This window comes from Halyomorpha halys, unplaced genomic scaffold (genome assembly GCF_000696795.3).
Source record: "Halyomorpha halys isolate HHAL.00 unplaced genomic scaffold, Hhal_1.1 Scaffold1245.1, whole genome shotgun sequence".
In the NCBI taxonomy this organism is placed as follows: Eukaryota; Metazoa; Arthropoda; class Insecta; order Hemiptera; family Pentatomidae; genus Halyomorpha; species Halyomorpha halys.
This window is the reverse complement of record NW_027113557.1, coordinates 534,119-554,508: the sequence shown is the minus strand read 5'-3', so window position 1 is coordinate 554,508 and position 20,390 is coordinate 534,119. Positions and strand designations below refer to the sequence as shown.

General features: G+C 30.5%; 1 protein-coding gene across 2 annotated transcripts in view; it reads left to right on the top strand.

Annotated features, from left to right (window-relative positions):
* The first annotated feature begins 14,971 nt into the window (after nucleotides 1-14,971).
* LOC106688976 (uncharacterized) overlaps nucleotides 14,972-20,390 on the top strand; it is a 72,960-nt gene continuing 67,541 nt past the window's right edge. For both annotated transcript variants that reach the window (XM_067050994.1, XM_014433698.2), the window contains exon 1: nucleotides 14,972-15,092. In XM_067050994.1, coding sequence (XP_066907095.1) covers nucleotides 15,036-15,092 — 57 coding nt within the window. In that variant the 5' untranslated portion in view covers nucleotides 14,972-15,035. The remainder of the gene's footprint in view (nucleotides 15,093-20,390) is intronic.

Sequence of the window (20,390 nt, the reverse complement as noted above, 5' to 3'; positions counted from 1 at the left end):
CACTTAAAAACTACATAATTTCGGTACAAAAACTATTCCACAAAAATAATTTTTCTTTAACCTTATTAACAATACCAACAATAAAACCTAGCTTCAACAGGATAGGACGGTGTCATCACTTTACAACTGAGCTTAATGTATTTACAATTTAACTAACATTTTTTTAAAAATTTATTGCTTATAATTTAACATTATTTAAAATCATAAATACTGTATTTTTCTTGAGTATGTAATAACACATACTTAATAATTTAAGAATAATGAGAAAATTAAAAAGTAACATGAAAAACTAGGAGGCAAAGAAATTGATATTGCGTTGCGAAATGAGTACTGAAATTTTATTTAGCTTGTTGAAAAGAAAAATGTATAATAGGAAAATATAAAATCCTCTTCTAATTAATATAATCGTATTTATGTGCGAATGTGTATTTATTATATTGTTAGTTAAATTTAATTTGTATTTTCTTTTATTTATATATATATTTTTTATCATAGATTCATATTCTTACTTATACAAATCACCAGTGATAGATAGTATTTTCTTTTATTCATATATTTCTTTATTATTGTTATTTTATATTTAAATCAGTGAGTACTATTTAAGAAAATAACTTACATTATTTATTTGTGAGTGATTGCCTCTTACGAACCACTGTTGATTGGATGCTACGATGCTATGATTTATTAGATTCAACTACCCAATAGCTACGGATGGAATTTTCATGTGATAATAAAGTCAAAATATCTGCATAGATATTTTTATTTTTACATAAATATGTAATAAAAACCTAGAAATATTTAATACATAAAAAAATTTAAAATTGGGGAAGATCAACTAAAAAATGCCTGCAAATAAACATCTTAAACAACTTTTTAATATACATTAAAAGAAGATTTAAAATAAAATATATTAATTTATCTATAACGATTATCTTAATTCATCATGTACATCTTTTTAATCAATAAATTTACAAGTGTATATTTAATCTTCTTAATGCATCTATAAAATTTTCAAAAACAAATTGTCGACGGTTGTGTCGCAAAAACTTGTATCAATCGAAAAATCGTAAAAAAAAAAGGAATCGGAATGATCTGGAATCGGTGCCTCTGCAGATTCGAGGTTGCTAAGGTTACGACTCCCTTCGACTCCCTCAGCTACAAACAGCATTGGTTCAAAATTGTTAAAAAGTCTCACTAAATGTTCCATGAAACCATGAAAATACATACATACAGAAGCTGTAGAAAAAAATACATGAAATACTTTAGAGCAATAGTTGTCATTATTAGTCAGTCGGTCGATAGTCTATTCACAAATCAGAATATTTCAGGTAAGTAATATTTTTATGTTGTATATGATGTTTAAATAATAATGACCCATTATTTTAGTCAATTCTTACAATTATTCAATAAAAGTTGCAATAATAGGCCAAACGTACAACGACTGTGTAAAGATTCTCTCATGAGTAGGAATTGCACACATAACCATGACCTCATCAGCGAAGTCGATTTAATGTTCTCACTGTAGTGGTATTTATACTATGTTAGTAATATCAGTGATATATCACTCAACAGATCAAATATCTCATTATTGACCAATCGGCGTCATTCTTCTATATTCCTAACAGGAGTCGAAGAGTCGTCCGATAGCACGACTCTAAAAAATCTGGAAGATCATGAGGTAGACCATGGTTCTGATATTACAGTTATTTGTTTTGTTTTTAGTAGTTCATTGAATATTAAAGAGATGAGTAACAGGGTTTGATTATGGTGAAAGTAGTTAAACGGCTCATTTGAAGGGAGTTATAAAACGATGTGTAAGAGATCTGAAGCACTGAAGTTTTTGGTGACTGTTTAAACATGATATTGTTCATCTGGTTGGTAATCTGTGGGATAATTAGATAAACATAAATTAGACAGTTTTATGTGTTTATATACAATTTTTTTTTAAATTTATTTAATGTGATTTACAACTGTACAAATAATTAATACAATAAAAAATATTGGAAAGGAACCACCCATTGGTGGTACTTCAAACATTAATTTAAATTAGAAGGTCCCATGGCCATCTTCTTTTCAGACGCCTCGGAGAATGTTAAGGATATGAGATTAAGAATTAATGGGTTTGGAATGAAAAGACTAAAGATGTTTTGGGCCAAATCTACAACGAATGGGATGTTAAGGTCTTTGTGAATGAGTTTATTTGTAACGTAATAAGGAGCATCAAGGATTTTGGATTGTAAGGATTGGATGCGGGAGGAATTTGATGGAGCCCCAGAGCTCAATTCCATGTGTCCAAATCGGTCTGATTATCGTAGTGTATACTAATTTTTTATAGTGAATGGGAAGCTTAGAGCGTTTGTTAAGTAAGTGTTGTAGCAATCGGAATCTACGAGCAGTTTCTTGTCGTTTCAGTCTAGTGTGTGGATTCCAAGTAAGTCTCTTGCCAAGATGGATTCCTAACTATCATGTTGAATATGTTCAGCAGGCGTTACACTTATTTTAGTGATAACTTATTGCTTTTATTTATTCCTATTTATGAGAAAAATTAATGAAGGATTTAAAGAAATATTTGGTATCGAAATGGAATATTAAAATTGTTAATGTATTTGTTTTCATCTAATGGGTGCAAGCTCCTGTAAACTTTTATATGCTCTTGGCATTTTATAGCTGAGGAGGGAAAAGGGAACATTTATGAGAGCAGGTAAGATATATAGGTGCTTAAGACCACATGGTACTCTTTATGGCAGCAATAAATAGGGAAAGCATGAGCCAAGTCCTGCCGTATCTCAACATTCAACACCCTGAAAAAATAATAATTACTTTTATTTTTAAAAATATGCCAACTATAGTAGAATTCATATGCATGAAAATATGCAGATTTTTTTCTTTTGTAGAAAAAGATTCAAAGATCATTGGTCTATTAAATGAGACCAATTAACCTATTAAATTTCTAAAAATTCGAAATTTCGTGCAGTAAAATAATTAAGTCCAATGAACATAGTATTTTGTTTTTCGTACCCTTCCTAAAACATAACAAGATTAATGTACATTCATATGACATGGAAATAAAACATAAATACCTGTTAAGCATTTCGGATTGCCTAGTGGCATTATAAGGTCTTAGTTGCAGGGTCCAATTTAGGTTGTATGTAACTATGACTGCTACGCTGGTGGTAGCAAAGTGGTACAATATATATATATATATATATATATTTTGTTTTATATACATATATATTTTGTATATATATATATTTTTTTTGTTTTTGTTGTACTCTCCTTTATTATTATATTCGTTTAATACATATATGTTACAAGGAAATGATATATGTATACTGGTGAAATGTTTCCTTGGATTGCCTTGTAGTATTATATGGTTAGTTGCAGGATCCGATTAAGGTAATTAGGAACATGCAGCTAACGCCAGTGGATTGTTCGAAGGGGAAGGGACGTTCCGCTGAAAGGGCGTTGAGAATTTATTTATTTATATAGTAACAAAAAAAAATGTTATTAAATAATATTGTAGATTTCTTAACTGGGAACAAAATAAATACAAATTATTATATAATTGCAATGTAATGCGTATTTTGTTTTTTATAATTTTTTACACACTTTAACAGATTTAATACGACCAAAAATGTTTTGTTCTTATTGCACATAAAGAAAAAAAAATCGATTGCGTATTATTAAATACATACATGGAATACTATTAAATACATAATAAGCAAAGGCCATATGCGATAGCATAAAAAATGTCTGAAGATATGTAATTTTTTTTCTCTGCTCCTATGGCGCATTAGCAAGAACTTTTGGATTTCACAATAGTAATTTAGGAGTAACTATGGAAGTAACAATAAAAAATTAATAGACAAAACAAGTAATATTGCTCTCGGTATGAATACTGAAATTTTGCTTAGCTTGTTCGAAATGAGTTTTGAATATTATCGTTTTCTCAGCTAAAACAAGCATGTAAGCAAACCGGACTGGGATATTTCAGTGGAGAGGAGACAAGATATGTCGTTGATATTCCAGGAGATTAATTGTGCGGTCAGATCAGGCAGGGCTGTCGTCTGCGAATGCGGCGTATAATGTGTCCGGTGTAGGGTGGCGCGTCATATCTGCTTCTTTGCCCAACCTACCTTAATCTTGAGGAAAGCTATCAAGAAATTCTTTTATATTAATATTTAATGAATATATTGAAAAATGGTCGACTATACTTTAATTTTATTAATGAATTTGAAGACATTAAAAGTCATCACTAAAGTAAGGGAACATAATCATATGAAACTGACAAATGTCTGTTGATTATTTTTTATGTCTCTCAACTTGAGCTTTTGGGGCATACAGAGTGGTTATCCCTTTCACTCTCAATAGACAAAATTCTTTTTTTTTTCCCATAATTTATTTATTGTTATTTACAACTGTATATATATATATACACACACATCAAGTAAATTTTCTGTAAGTGATATCATGATACAAACATGTGGAGAATCTACCCATTGATAGAACTCCAAAAACATTTCTAAAGGAGATCTCAAGACCATCTTCTTTTCAGACGCCTAGGAGGGTTGTTAGGTAGTGAAGAAGCCAGGTTAGAAACGAGTTGGTTTGGGTGGTTGGGAAGATTATCATGGAAGGAATGGTATCTGGTTCTGGCCAAATCGGCAACATATGGGACATTGAGGTCCTGATGGATGATTTGATTTGTGACAAAGTAAGAATTTTACGAAGGATTTTGGACTGTAAGGATTGGATTCGAGAGGAATTCGATGGTTAGTGGAGCCCCATAGCTCAACTCCGTATGTTCGGATAGGCCTTATAACAGTCATGTAGATCAGTCTTTTGTAATGGATTGGAAGTTTGGAACGTTTGTCTAGTAAATGTCGATTCGACGTGCAGTTTATTGTCTTTTCAGTCTTGTATGAGGATTCCATGTCAGTCGTTTGTCCAGATATAGTCCTAAGTAAGGGATCTATTCAACAGGAATAAGTGGGGTATTATTAAGGGATACTGTGGGGCAAAACGAAGGTTTACGACGAAGGGTAAATGTGAATTTACTGAAAATTTGGTGGGATTTATTGGAATTTATTTTAATCCTCCAGTTTGGCACCATTCTTCAAAGACAGAATTCGAAGTATTGTATAAAGAGTTATCTACTCATCGATATTTTAAACTAATGTTTAGACTATTGTTTAAGTAGATTAATGTATACCCTCGCTTACTTTTGTTAATACAATGTTTAAACTTTATAAATTCATCATTTCTGTGGAAAGTGCTACAGCAGTTATAATTTATTTCTCGTTCCGAGTGTATTTCTTCTCTTAGGGAAAAATGATCAATTATGAAGGAATTTACTGACCAAGGTATGTCCTTAAATCAATATACTGAAATTAAAAAATTTCAATCGTTAGTTTATATTGAACGTCTTTATATTGTTTAATCAATTTAATTTAAGGCTCTAATTTAAAAAAAGTATTTAAAAAAATCTTTAAATCTCGTTTTTACTTTGTGCATATTCTGATTGGTTTCAGTATGTACTTTGAATTTCAGTGAGGTTTGACTGCATTTGGTGCTGCCTGAATGAATCGGTTTTTGATTTTGAGTACTGTACTTCGATTTTTCAAACTCGCTTTATTTTAATCTAGACTTAGTACCTAAACTCAGAGCTATAGGTTGAAAGAATGGTTACCCATTTTCTCGTGACCTGGGACTGCCTTTTCTTTAATGGAATAACGGAAATACATTACTACAAATCTGAATCGTGACGACTGAACCATCACGGTAAGTGTGATAGATGAGTCAGGACTAATAGATGTTGGTATTCGTTCCTTTGTTTAGGTAAAAGATTAGAAGGAATACGAAGCGACAGGACATATGATTTAACCTCAGAGTTAGATTTTATTTTGTTCCTCATATCTGGTTTTCGGAGACAGGAAATGATGTACGGTGTTTTTTTTACCGAATTTGATCATATATTTTTTTATGACTTTATAATGAAAAAAATTACGCATGTCGAATGAGAAAAAAAAACTCTTAAACTGCTTTGTATATCTCGAATTGAAAAATATCAACGTTGTTTCCCAACCATAACATTTGTTACCTAAAGTAGATTCACCAAAATATGATCGCTTTTTAATTTAATAAAATTCAAAAATATTTAAATAATTACGTAAACGTGTAATTATTATATATAGATTTCTTTTCATCAAAACTGGTAGCATATTTTGTTTTAGCATACCAAAAATCTTTAAATTTAAAATATCATTGGAAACGTTTTTTTTTTGGAGAAAAACGTATTATATGTAAAACCGAAATCGAGCTGGCGGATAACTCAACTACGTATAAACACACCGATTCTAAGTAGTTAAGAAATTAAAAAACTTAACAACTCTCCAAATTTGGCTTGAATCAATCACAGGTTTTTACTGGATGAAATTTCTAGTACTAAATTGTAAATATATAAATATATAAATATAAATGTAAATATATAAATATAAAATTTTATTCACCTGAAAATTTTAATAGAGGGTTCTCTTAACTTGTCAAAAATATATCTGACAATATTTGTGATAATATCTTTTTTAAATATATCGATGTATAACATATAAGTAATGAAATTAGTTTTCAATGATGCTTGTAACTATAGGTTTTTCGGCGTGTAAAAATATTCAAATAGTGTCAGTGGATAGAAACTGCTCGTCGATTCCGACTATTACAACATTTACTAGACAAATGGTCTAAATTACCAATCCATTACAAAAGACTGATCTATATGACTGTTATAAGGCCTATCTGGACATACGGTGTTGAGCTTTGGGACTCCACTAAACCATCAAATTCCTTCCGAATCCAATCCTTACAGTCCATAATCCTTCATAAAATCCTTAGTACTCCTTACTTTGTCACTAATCAAGTCATCCATCAGGACCTCAATGTCCCATATCTTGCCGATTTGGCCTGAACCAGATACCATTCCTTCCATGATAAACTTCTCAACCACCCAAATCCACATGTTTTTAACCTGGCTTCTCCTTTATTACCTAATAACCCTTCTAGGTCTCTGAACAGAAGATGGCCTCGAGAACTTCTCCTCTAGAAATGTTATTGGAGTTCTATCAGTGGGTAGATTCTCCACATGTTTGTATCATGTCACTATGTCACCTACAGCAAATTTACTTGTATATATTTGTATACAGTTGTAAATAACAATAAATAAATTATTAAAAAAAAAAAAGTTTTTATTTTGAAATACATTTTATTATTCATAACTTCTACAAGATTGTCATAGTTGCTTATACCCTCCTTTGAAAATTTTTAAGGTTTTCTTTTATTTATTTACTGTTTAATTATGTTGGTGTTACAGTCTTTATATATATCACTATTGTTAGTTATAACCAATATAAATTGCTAGTGAAGCTAGTTGCTTATATATTGTAATTGCTTATATATAGTAATTGCTTATATTACAAAGATGAAAGTATTTTCGCCGTTTAAAAAATTTAAATACAAATGTGTTTACCTATGTAAAACTTCTACTGTGTCAAAGATATAAAAAATCCAGTTAACCTTTATTTTGTCCTACCTGAGTAACCTAATAAGGAAAGTAGGAGTGCTTCCACCGAACAATTACTTCTGGAACTTAGCCAGGTTTCTGTTTTGTGTCGCTGGTATCAATTGCTTTCTGCATGAGGCTTCCAAGGAAATCCTGCTAATACTCAAGTTAAACCTATAATTTAAATTTAGATGTATCCCAGTCAAGTGCGGTGGCGGAGACTATATCGACTCTGGAAAAAAAAATTAACTACTTCAGTAACTTACATTTAACATAATATGCTATATACTTACAATTTGTAGAAACTAAGGACTAAATATCAATAATATTTTAATATTTATTATCAGTACGTACAAAATTCTATAAAAAAAAAAAAAAAAAAATGCAATTGTAAACACTACATTATACACAATTTGAAATGTTTAAGGGTCCAGTCACTGCATAATCTATAGCGTCCTCACTGTGTACTGACCTCGGGACGTTGTAGCCAAACTTTAGAGTCGTATAATATTTTTCATGATTTTTTAAAACTTATTTTATTCATTTAAAAATTACATCCAATATGGTCCTACCAACACCTATCGGTCTGTGCCAAAATAACACATAAAAATGAGAGACATAAGTGAAATGTAAATATTACAGTTTAGACTATTAGGGCGTTGAGGAAGCTATACAATTTTTAATCTATTTTTAATCTTAAGCTAGATAAGTACAATATGAATTGATCTCAAGCGATACAACAAATAATTTAATTGATAACTACTAAAATAAAAATAAATAATAATTATTAAATAAAATAAAAAATAATAAAAATAACTGAAAGGATTTTGAAGTGAATAACAAAGCTGTAAACTTACAATTGATAATGAATTAATATAATAATGAGAATAAAACAAGATGATAGAGAATATGATAAAAATAAGTATCCAATAATAGCTAAATAAAATAATATCTATCACTAAGCACACATACATTGCCAATTCTAATATTAATAGAATAAATTATGTAGACTCAGAAAAAAATACAGTCAGATATTGGTCATTTGGTGAATCAAAATCAATTAAATTATATTTTCTTAAATATATATTAATGAATAGTAATTTTTAAAAAAATAGTAAGTTTAAAGAAATATATGTAGGTCGGTGATGATATACAAGCCTCCTTTAAGTTGAGACATAGCTCATTTCAATTTTGGAAATTTCTTTACTATTCAAAATGTGGAAATTCCTTCTTATATTTCAATTTATTGATTAGGCAAAACACTGTTATTACCATGTTTTTATGGTTGTTATGAAAATATTGAACAAGAAATGACTATCATATTTTATTGTTTATTACTAATAGCACATTATTAAGACGAGTTAATTCAAAATTGTTGGAGCCATTAGGAGGAAATGATATAATTGATGACATAAAGACTCGTACAAGTTTTCTTTTCGTGATCAGCAACAGAGAACAAGAGTAGCAGGATGAAGTGAGATGGGCGAATAGCTACGGACCACAGGGAAATGCCAACTTACTCATCACAAGGGCTGAAAATATGTGGAGCTGGCCTTAGAACTGAAAACACTCATCTGGATAAAACAATAGTAACCACAATAATTATTTCATCTAATGGGTTTATATTAAAAAGCACACAGGAAGAAACACTTGACCCAAAGAACCTTAAAAACTGTCCTTGACACACGTAGGATTGTAAGATACTTTTTAAACAAATAACATAATATAATACACACTCCCTTGAAATATTATCTGCATAATAGATAATAGATTCCAGATATATGAGAATAAACTTTGGATACTGATAATAATATAATATACTAATTTAATTTTTTATTTTATTTTACTTTTAAGTTTCCAACTATTCTATCAGAGGTTGAACCCCATAACCTGATAAATAATAATTACATTAGATATATTCAAGCTGAATCGATAAAGAAGTCACATTAACTCCTTAAAATGTAATTTTATTTCAGTAGAAGGAAAAAGAAATGAGAATAACAAAAGAAGAAACGTAGGTTAAAAAAATAATAATAACGAAAATATTTATATATTACCTGTAATATGAATAACAACACAAGTGAATAGACTGTTGAAGTAGAAGTTTTACATCAGATTTAGTTCAAGTGATGCACTCCATTGCTTTCTTCTTTGACATCAAAACGGTTTATAGCTTCCAGAAGAACGGTCTGTGGGAGATCTTACAATTCAACAGATAACAAGATATTAGAATTTAGCAAGGGATCAATTAACATTTTGTTGTACTTACTAATTGTATATTTCATTATAACTACAAAGTATATAAAGTACTATCGTAAATATAAAAATATTCGGTGAGGGTACTTACCTTTCTGGAAGGAAGAAGAGTCAACCTATACAACCTAATATAAATTCAATTAAATAAGAGCATACAGCATGAAAAAGGATATTTACTATTTATGGAGTACTCATTTTGAATTGGGGTGCGAATAAAAGGAGAGAAAAAATGAAATTTTAATCACAAAATAAAGAAGAAAAAATTGAACTTTTCATCATCAAATAAAGAAGAAAAAATTTGAACTTTTCATCATCAAATAAAGAAGAAAAAATTTGAACTTTTCATCATAAAACGAAGTAGGAAAAAATTGATTTTTTCATCATAAAATAAAGAAGAAAAAAATTCTATTTTTCGTAAATATTTAGAATAATAATTGTGTATTGCACATCACTACCATCTCAGTACTTTATTTATCACTTTAATTTTATTATGACTTGTTTTCAAATTTTTTAATGGTTGTTGTTAACAAATTTTAAAAATTGTCAAATTTAAGGACAATAACTAATGATGATATATGTACCCAACTGTATTATTGTATACTCATGGACAAAAATAATAGTAGAATAAAAAAAAAATTAAATAAAGAAATTGTTTGCCATGAAAATTTTATTTTTTTATTTTATATAACACGAACTCGAGATAGAGAATTTTAATTAGAGCAATGTTAATTTATATCCTAACCAAATAAATCGCATTTTGGAATAAACGAGCTTTAAAAATCATCCTTATATAATAAAAAGGTTAATTTAATAATATTTTATCTACTTTAGATTTTTTGATCAGTTTTTCCATAAAAAATGGACTTAGGCTAAGTATCAAAGGGAAATGGGGGTGCATTTTAAATCCGCTTCATCTTTATGTATAAAAGGGATTGGGTGGAATCTTTGTTCAAAATAAAGCTTTTAATTACAAGACCGATTTTACATGATGCTTTTTTTCAAAATCTTCTGTGTCGCAATGAGAAGGTTTAAAGCAACTGAAATCCCCGATTTCTCCAAAAAAAAAAATTTATAAAATGTTTTGGCGCGTAGCTCAGAAAGCATAGATTTTTTTTTTAACGGTTATTGTATACCAATTTATTGTTTCTTTTTGAAGAATAAGAAAACAAAGATTACTGATTTCTTTACATGATTTTATGTTTACGAAAAACTATAAAAATGTTATTAGGCTTCAAATTAGAAAATTTTTAGACACCAGCTATTATATTTACCCATTTTTATTATATATTATTACCATATACGTTTATAATATATTGTTATTCACCATTATAAACTAAATAGATATAATAAATCATTAATCCAATTTGTGAATTAAAATAATGATGTTTGTTTAATTTTAACTAAATATATTAATTGATATCAAACTTTCAATTGTGATCTATTAATCTAGATACATCCCCAAATTTAAAAATTGCGAAGGATTGTCGTGTCTGCTAATTTATAATAAAAGTTGGTAAATATAATATCAGGTATCTAGAGTTATATACACTTTACTAACAGACCATTAAACTGTAATACAAAAACTGTTTCGTGACTCATTACTAATGTTGGAAAAATAAAACAACATTCAGTTTTTCAACGGTTGTTGTGAGAAAATATCCTTCAAATAAATGAAGTTAAAAAATTTCTAATTTGTTTTAAAAAATGTAAAAAAGCTTCCATACGACGCTAAAACGAATATGATTTGATATAAAATATGGAAAAGATGGTCAGGGTTGCGGTCAAGACTTATCGTCTTGAACAGCCCTGATGAAGCCCTATAAGGTGGGGCGAAACGTCGGACAATAAATAGTTGAAAGCTATTTATTGTTCTATCTTGACCGCAACCCTGGCCATCTTATCCATATTTTAAATTATACTGTCAACTATATGTATATATATAATGATTTGATTTAGTTTTCTGGAATGTCTGGTATAGATAAACAAATTTTTGAGTTGAGACAAGTATTTTTTGGTAGTCTCAATTTTCTCCAATGCTCTATCATTTTATTTTAGTAGTCCTACCAAATGATGTTAAAAGCTTGAAAATTCTAAAAAATCAAATTTGGAAATAAATTATGAAGTATTAAAAAACAAAAGCAGCTCAATTAATTTTAAAACCCTTTTAAATTTCCTGAGATGAAGGGGTCGAATCATTTTTCATCTCTTTAAAAAAAAAAATGAGAAGGAAATACGACTTTGGCAACAGAGCTCTGCTATTCACGTATATTTTATTTTATTTATTTATTTTTTTTAATATTTAATAGCTATCTCTCTCCTCCTATTTTTTAATTTTGTTTTCTGAACGTTTTATATTTTCATAAACATGTAAATTTATAATATTTTTCCAACGTAAATTTGGGTGCTTCTTATATTTCTAGCCGCACACTTGTCACTACTTGTACTCAGATTCTGAATTTGCAATAAAGTCGATGAAAGATGCCTCTTTCACCTCCAGTTGGCAAATGAAGACAAATTTGAAGACTTTAAGGAATGCCAAAATGTTGATTGTAAAGTTGTCTTTTTTATGGCTACTAATTCCGTAGAATTAAGATGTAGAACAGATGGAATGAAACTAAAAAAAAAAGTCTTCAGTGGAATCCACTGAAATATTTTCCTAGGACGGAGAAAGAGGAAAATCAGATTGGACACAGTAACAATTAAATAAATTCTCCTAAATTTTGTCATTCTCAAAATAATTTGAAAAATCTAAAAAATTAGTACTTTGTTAAATCTACTTCAAACTACGAATGTTGTGGTAAAACAGTATTGAAAGATGTTTTTATACTCAAAATTATTTATTAGAGCCATTTAGATCGTCCAGTTTTCAAATAATGTTTAGGAAAAGGGAAGATTTCAGGAAATACTCCCCAGAAATCCGGTAATTTGAGAAATGCGATCTAAATTTTTGGAAGTTTCAAGTTTTTTCTCTTCCCACGAACAGTTGCCGCAAAGCCATTGGAGGAAGAGAACAACTTTAAAGTGAAAATTACGTACTTTAACTAATGTCTGCCTATCATTTATTCTTCTACATTTCTGTATAATTTTTTATAGTTTTTACAAAATAAATGAATTTGATGATTGCTAACGATTAAAATATAAATTATTCAATAAAAAAAAATAATTAAATTAATTCAGGGTCTATATTTGGACGAAGCAGAGAAAATTAAGGAAGTTTGAAGTAGTCAGGCCTAAAATAAGACAGACCAGTGTCACTTATCAAAGTCAGAGCGGTTTGCGGAAGTCCACGTCACATTTTGGGACCAGGAGGTGAAGAATTAGCTCTGTTGATGGATTAGAGTATATACAGATAAAATCTCTCTTAAAAGTAATTATTACATCAATTTTCTATAATAATTTTAGAACAGCATTTTTTTTATTATTATAATTTTTTTGACTTTTCTAAGTCTTCCACTAAAACTTCAACCGAAGCTGTGTAGCTCCAGAGTGGGAATGCCAGATTTATTTCTTGAGGCCACCACAATAGAATATTGAATGGGCCAGGTTGGGATTCGAACACAGGCCATCCTGAAGAAACAACCTCAATTGGAAATAAAAAACCAAAACAATTGGACCCTGGCCCCAAAGTACTCGGGGATCACGTCCTCTACTTAGTTTTTTATTGATGGGTTGATGTTCGGCTTGAAATATCTTTAGATGGTGTCAAATTAATTTTAATTTAGAAAAATAATTATTCTTGTTCACACTATTTCTAGGAGAGGTGTCGAAATACTGACCATTTATCCAGTTATTTATTTATTTAAATAATACTTGTGAAATCAACACATAATTATTATGACTACTCTTTAACTACACACCTCTCTCATCGTATAGTAACTCAATAGTACGAGAAAAGTGCGAAGAAGAAGGATTATGGATGTTCGGCAAAACATTTTCTCGAATATGGATGTGACTTAGACGTTTGATAGGGTATGGCACCAAGGCCTTCTTTTTTAACGGAAGCCAATTCTTCGAAGTACCTACTACTTAGTTCTGCAATCATTTCTTCAGGACGGCTTTTTTTCTGTCCGACAAAGCTCAGCGAACTCATAAATGAAACCAATATTTGCAGGAGTCCCTCAAGGTTCTACCCTGGCCCCACATCTGTACCTCATATTCACAAACGACGACATATTAACTGTGACGTATACCGACGACACTGCTATCATTACGAGAAACACAGATCCTTTACAGGCCACACTAACACTACAACATAGTCTAAACAACATGCAGACCTGGTGCACACAATTGAAATTTAAGATTGAACACGAAAAGCCACGTTTACTCTACGGCACAAAACATACCCTTCAGTTTACATTGGCAATTACCCTAATCACAAACAAACACTGTAACTCATTTAGGATTTACCAATGGCAGAATGTTGAAATGGGACCCACACTTCAAGACAAAATGTTAAACGCTAAATTTCCGATTGAGACAATTATATTCCATACTACACAGACGTTCTAAATTATTCTAAATTATAAATTATTATTAATAAATTTGTATGGCGAATGACATCCCTGGCGTTGGTTGAAGAGGGGTTGGATGAGGAACCTCCTAGTATCATAAAATAATTTATTTGGACGTTAGAAGGATACCCATGCTATGCCAGAATAGTACAGCTCATTTGCTGATTGTAATAGATTTACAGGTTGCAAATAAAAAATTGTTAAGATAAAAAAAAAAGTTTTGATGACATGAACACTTTCTTGAATTGTAATTAGCCAATTGATAGTCTGAACCACCAGATCTTGGTATGAATTAATGGGACTTCATTCACTTTTCTCGCAGAGCATTATGTGGCAAATAACCGTCTCTGTCCCTCGTGTCGGGTCTTATAATAATTTCTGCATATTAGAATATTTATAAATACATACCATGTAATAATTTATTTATCAATTGTAAAGGTAAATTAATTTAAACTTTATTTATGATAATATTTTTGTCGTGACTCTATCGCTGATGCCTGTAACTTATCACATCTGATGATAGTCCTATCCAGGATGCTAACTGCATTGGATACATTCCTTCGATACCTTCCAACTTGTCTGTGACAGTAGGGGCAGTTCTACTTCGTTTCTACTTCACTGCTAGTGGGTTTGCAAAAAGTACAACATACCCCCTCCCTTAGGACGAGGTAGGGGGCTCAGGAAGCCAGTTGTGGCCAGTTGTGCCGGTCGATGTCATGATAGCTGGTCTTCTCTTATGCTGCCTTCTTCCTCTGTCTGCGTCTCTCCTGTCCGTATGTACATACAAAAACATATTTATAAATTATACGTGCATATATAGAAAAATATATATATCTATACAATCGCAAACTATATGCGATATTGACACGATAACTCAAATTTACAACTTTCTAGAAATCAATATTCAAATATTTTTTTATTAAAACTCATATTTGTTTACGGACCGAATTAAATATAGAAAATTTATACTTAGTAATCATTCATTTACGATTCTAAGAAAAAAGTGAGTTTTAATAAAAAATAAAAAAAATAAATAAATTTTCTTTAAGGTCAAATATTTGTATTATATTTTTATTGGATAGATAGGGTGATAAATAGCTAAATTTACGTAAGTTGTATTTGAAGGATATATGATTTACATTTCCTTTAGGAATTGAGAACGAATTTTCTATTGTAGGTTGTATTCAATCTAGTATTAAATAAAGTAACCTAATTAAAAAATATTAATATTATATATATATATATGTTTTGTTTTTTGAGGTAATTGAAGATCAGTCAATAATAAAACAACTGTATTGTGATGACTTAATTTTTCGGATATTAATGCAGTAATAAAACAATAAGATTTTTGAAAACAAAATTTCTCAAATCGTTGGTGAACAAGTATCCCTTTTAATCTTAGTTTGTATTCAGTACATTTCAATGTTATTAATTAGTTACGAAAATTCTTTAAAAAAATAAAAACTTTTTTTAACTGTGGGTCATGCAAACAATAAAGTCGCGGAATGTCCCCAAAAATTAAAAAAATTTTAATGAAAATTTAACCACTCTAAATGAGATGCTGTTATAGTATTTTTTTTTTTTTTATAAATAATCTTCCAAAAAAGTGGATATATCGACTTTTGGTTGGAAACACCTCATAAAGGAGTTTTTAATTCTATCTATGCACCCAACACAGTTTACTGTAAAACAACATGTTAACGAAGATTTTTTACATTACGTTATAGAGACAGGACATATTTGATGGAGGGATTCTTATGATATTTGAAATGACAAATGACACATCGTAAGTTGTTTCATTTCCCTTATTCGTAGAATTGTTCGAATCTTAAGCTATGACATGAATGTCTCATATTCATATGTACTAAGTTAAACAATGAATTTCGAGCAAGGTGAAATATTTGGCTGCGCTAACAACTCGAGTAGTTTCGGAGAAAATTTCCAGAAACATTTTTGATTGTACCCAAAAATAATTTCAAACAAATGTTAGATGAAAGATCGTTTGGAACTAGAATAGGAACGTAAACATTCCACATTAGCACGAAATAAATAATTTTCACTAAAAATTGCAATTTTGTTTTATAATTACATATTCTAGAATTTTAATAGAAAACATCAAAACACCTACGAATCCAATGAAAACATATTTTTTATTTTTAAAAAAATAATACAAAATTTAATATATCAAATTTTTGTTGGAAAATATTTGTTTACCGTATGTAACCAATTGAAGGAAGATGCTTTGGGTGATTATAAGCTCTGATGCAACCAGTAAACATACGAGGGATAGGCCGAAACGTATATGAATTGCTTTAAATATCACTCATTTCTTAACAGAGTTAATCATGTAAGCATTATTCATTTATGTTTTAACTAATAAATATTGTGAATATGATATATAATCACTTTTCAAGAAATATAGTCAAAACTCAAAAACTTGAAACTGGGTAAGTCAAAAAACTTAATATTTTGAAGTAAACTCTGTTTCCTATAGAAGGGTTTAACTCTTATACTAGATTTTTTAACAAGAAAAGAAAATTACGAGAAGACGATCCTCGCGGTGTGACCATTCTAGGACAACTCAGATTAGTTAGTTTTGTTTTTTGTAAATGATGCCATTAATTTTTTTTTGTGTTGGAAGATTATTAGTTGTTAGTGCGTAATTAACTGAAGGAGACCATCGTCCTTCTTTGAGTGGTGACCAAAAAAGTGAACTCAAAAAAGCAGAAACATAATTTATTCGCCCCACGTTGCAGGACTATAAAACAGTGCTTTTATTTAATGTTTATATTATTTTTTCTAATCGAAGTGATTTATTTTTTAACCGATGTTTCTAGTAATAGGATAAAACTAATATGTAAACTATGTTTTAACAAGACCCCTTAAAATATATTTTTAAATTGTTTTAAAAATATGTTTTATGTATTTTATCCACCATATACAGTCCTATTCGAATTATTTTTTAAGTTAGTTATTTAGTTTATTTGTCATATACATAATTATTCTGCTAGAAACACTCGAAAAGGAGGGCCTACAAACATCATGTCAATAATGTACGATCTTGATGATATTGTAAAATAAATATGTTTAAGTAGAATATATACATACAATACAACAATTTGAATATGAAGTCCCATAGAGCTTATATTACAGGCAATTTTAAATTAAGTTGGGTAAGGACTTTGAACGAGTTGTTTATCATCGCCCGCCTTATCGCTTAACGCTCGCTCATCAATCACCCGTTCAAAATACTTCATGTGCCCTGCTGGGTTAACTGCCTCTCATTGTTCCCTAACATAGCTTCAAAATATTTTCTCCTTCAGGGCCACACAGGGCGTATCATTTATATTTCAATGTAAAATAATAATGTTTTCAACTTATTACACGGCATGGGACGTCTTAAAGAGATCTCTATAAAGACCAATAACAATAACGCTTTGAAACTATATGGAGAATATTTTATTGTATATCGTTCACTTTTCTATTTTTTCTTCCTCTACCAAATGCTACTGGACTTGAAGGGAGTTGCTTACAAGATGCTCTCTGTCTAATCTCTTCTCTCTTTCACAGTTCTTTTGGTGAGTATTCCAATACCAATACCACCTGTGGTTCTGTTTTAAAAAAAGAAAATTTGAAATTAAAATATATTTAGAAGTGTCCTATATATCTCCTATATCATACATATGTGGCGCTACATCTCGTCAGCAAAACTAAGCCTTCTCTAAACGGCTTTACCAGTTATTGGGATGAATTGCTTCTTTCCAGATCCGAACTCCAAGCAAGACTCGTGGATTCGCCGACACTCCCATCCAAGGTTTAGTGAGCCAACTCGTCTTTTTCTGCGAAGATTGTCTGATAACATCCTCCTTGTTTCTTGCTTTCATTTATTCATTCAGCGTGCCCTACCAACCGAAGTCGCTCCAGTCTGACGAATCTGTTGAGGTGGGTGTTCTTGTAAAGACCCGTATTCTTTTATACACAGCCTTCTCTAATAAGAATAAACATTTTTGTTAAAATTTTTTCTCATTAAGATGAGAAGTCTATTGTGCTCAGGGTTCTGATCCGTAAGTTAAAACTTCGCGGAGTATGATCATATAAAGAAAGGAATTTTTTCATTCCTTTAAAGAAAAGGAAGCTCTTTTTTTAAGTCCATTCGCAAATGCTATCCTTTTGTTTTTCTGCCGATAGGTGTCGTTTCCAGAGATAACATCCGACTCTAAGATAAACGAAGCTGTTTACTTTCTCGTAACAAACTAAAAAAAATCACTTTTTCTTAAAATTTTCATTCTTTAAAATACTATCTTAATTTTACTTTTTTAATGTTTGGAAAAATTGGTGGAAGACAATCAAGATAATAAGAAAGATTTTTCTAAATTTCACTTCAAATTTTGATTATTCATCAAGGAGCTTCATTTATAGTTCATGACTTTTATATGAGCGTTTATAAAAATTTTACAAGTCATTTCATGATGAAGTAGGGAGCGCAGTGGTACTGTGGTAGGGCACGATGCTACTAACACTAAAAATCCGGGTTCGAATCCGGCTGGGCAGAAAGTTGTTTTCTGTTACACTGTAGTCGTGTGTCTACCCTGTGGGTGTTGAAGCTCTCCTGGGGTCCACCCAGCCTCTTAAATTGGGTAAAAATCTGGCGGTCGAGTGTAATTCTGACCAAATCACCTCCTTTCACAACCGTTGGTCTAGTAACAGTACTTCCTTACAAAGTACTGCACCCCTGACCTTTGTATGGGTTGTAGCGGTTCAAATTTTAATTTTTTTTTTTTCATGATGAAGTAGTGCTCATAGCATACTCTCAGGAAAGATTGAAGGTTATTGGTGAACGAATGGATGAGAAGCTAAGGTAGTATGAAATATCTTTCAATGATTGAAGAAGTTAGACGTCGTGTGCTAGAATAGGTGAAGGATATTTTTCAATGTTGAACTCCGAGATTGAACAGACCAGTAGTTCATGAGGATCTATAAGCGACGGCTATTTGATGAAATAAATTGCTTACATTTATGTCTGTATATCATTCAACACCGTGTTACGTATCGGAGAGTAACTTAAAGCAGAAGGGACGTGACGGAAGTGAAGGTTGGGACCTAGCTCCCAGAGCGTCCGGTTCAGAACGTTATGGGTTCGATTCCCACTTGGGGCAGTTAACATTTATTTCTTAGTGGTCACGAGAAATGGATCTTGACACCCCCACTTTAGTTAGTACGTGAAGGCAACTCTAGTAGTTGCTAGGGGTTGGCAAGAAGGACTAAAAGAGACACTTGCCGGACTAGTCCCCGCACCAGATATTTATAACAATACCAATATAGACAAAATATAGAAACCTGAGAATTAATAAGGTATGGGGAAATTAAACCATCTATCTGTTAAGTAACTACCAAGTCATCTTCTGTGGTATCCGTACAGCTTAATAAATAATTAAACCAACAGTACAAGGTTTGAAAAAAAAAAAATCTCCCTAATAAAAAATAATCTGAAAACACGACGAATGTTAAAAAGGAGCTGGATGATACTTCTCCTTATATAGTAAGTAACCCTGAAATGAAGCCAAGGTACTGGTCGTTATGAGATCCCAAATGTCATCGTTCAGTATGCCTCAGTAGATTCCCTGTTTGTTTTTCAAGGCAAGCATGATTTAAATATATGAAGAAAAAAAATCCAAGTATATTAATGTTCTAAGTATTTATTCTTTATGTACTTACAGTTTTAAATAAAAATTATTCAGCAGGCTTTTGCCACAGAGTGAACCGTTCTCGATTTCTTATCTTTAACCGTTCTTGCAAGTCAAAATTTCGTTTTTACATGGCCTTATTTAATCAAGCATGATTATTGAAGGCATTTTTTTGTGTGGCACATTAATATTACTCAATTATGTATCGACAAGGGTCTCATAAAATATATCATAATATTTTTTTAAAAATCTGTTATCTTAAGCTAAGGTCTTAACATTAAAAACGCCATATTTCTTAATTAATTCACACACACACATATTTTTTTTTAACTCAATACCTTTTTAAATAAGAAATTTTACAATTGAATAAAATAAATCAGTTTCATT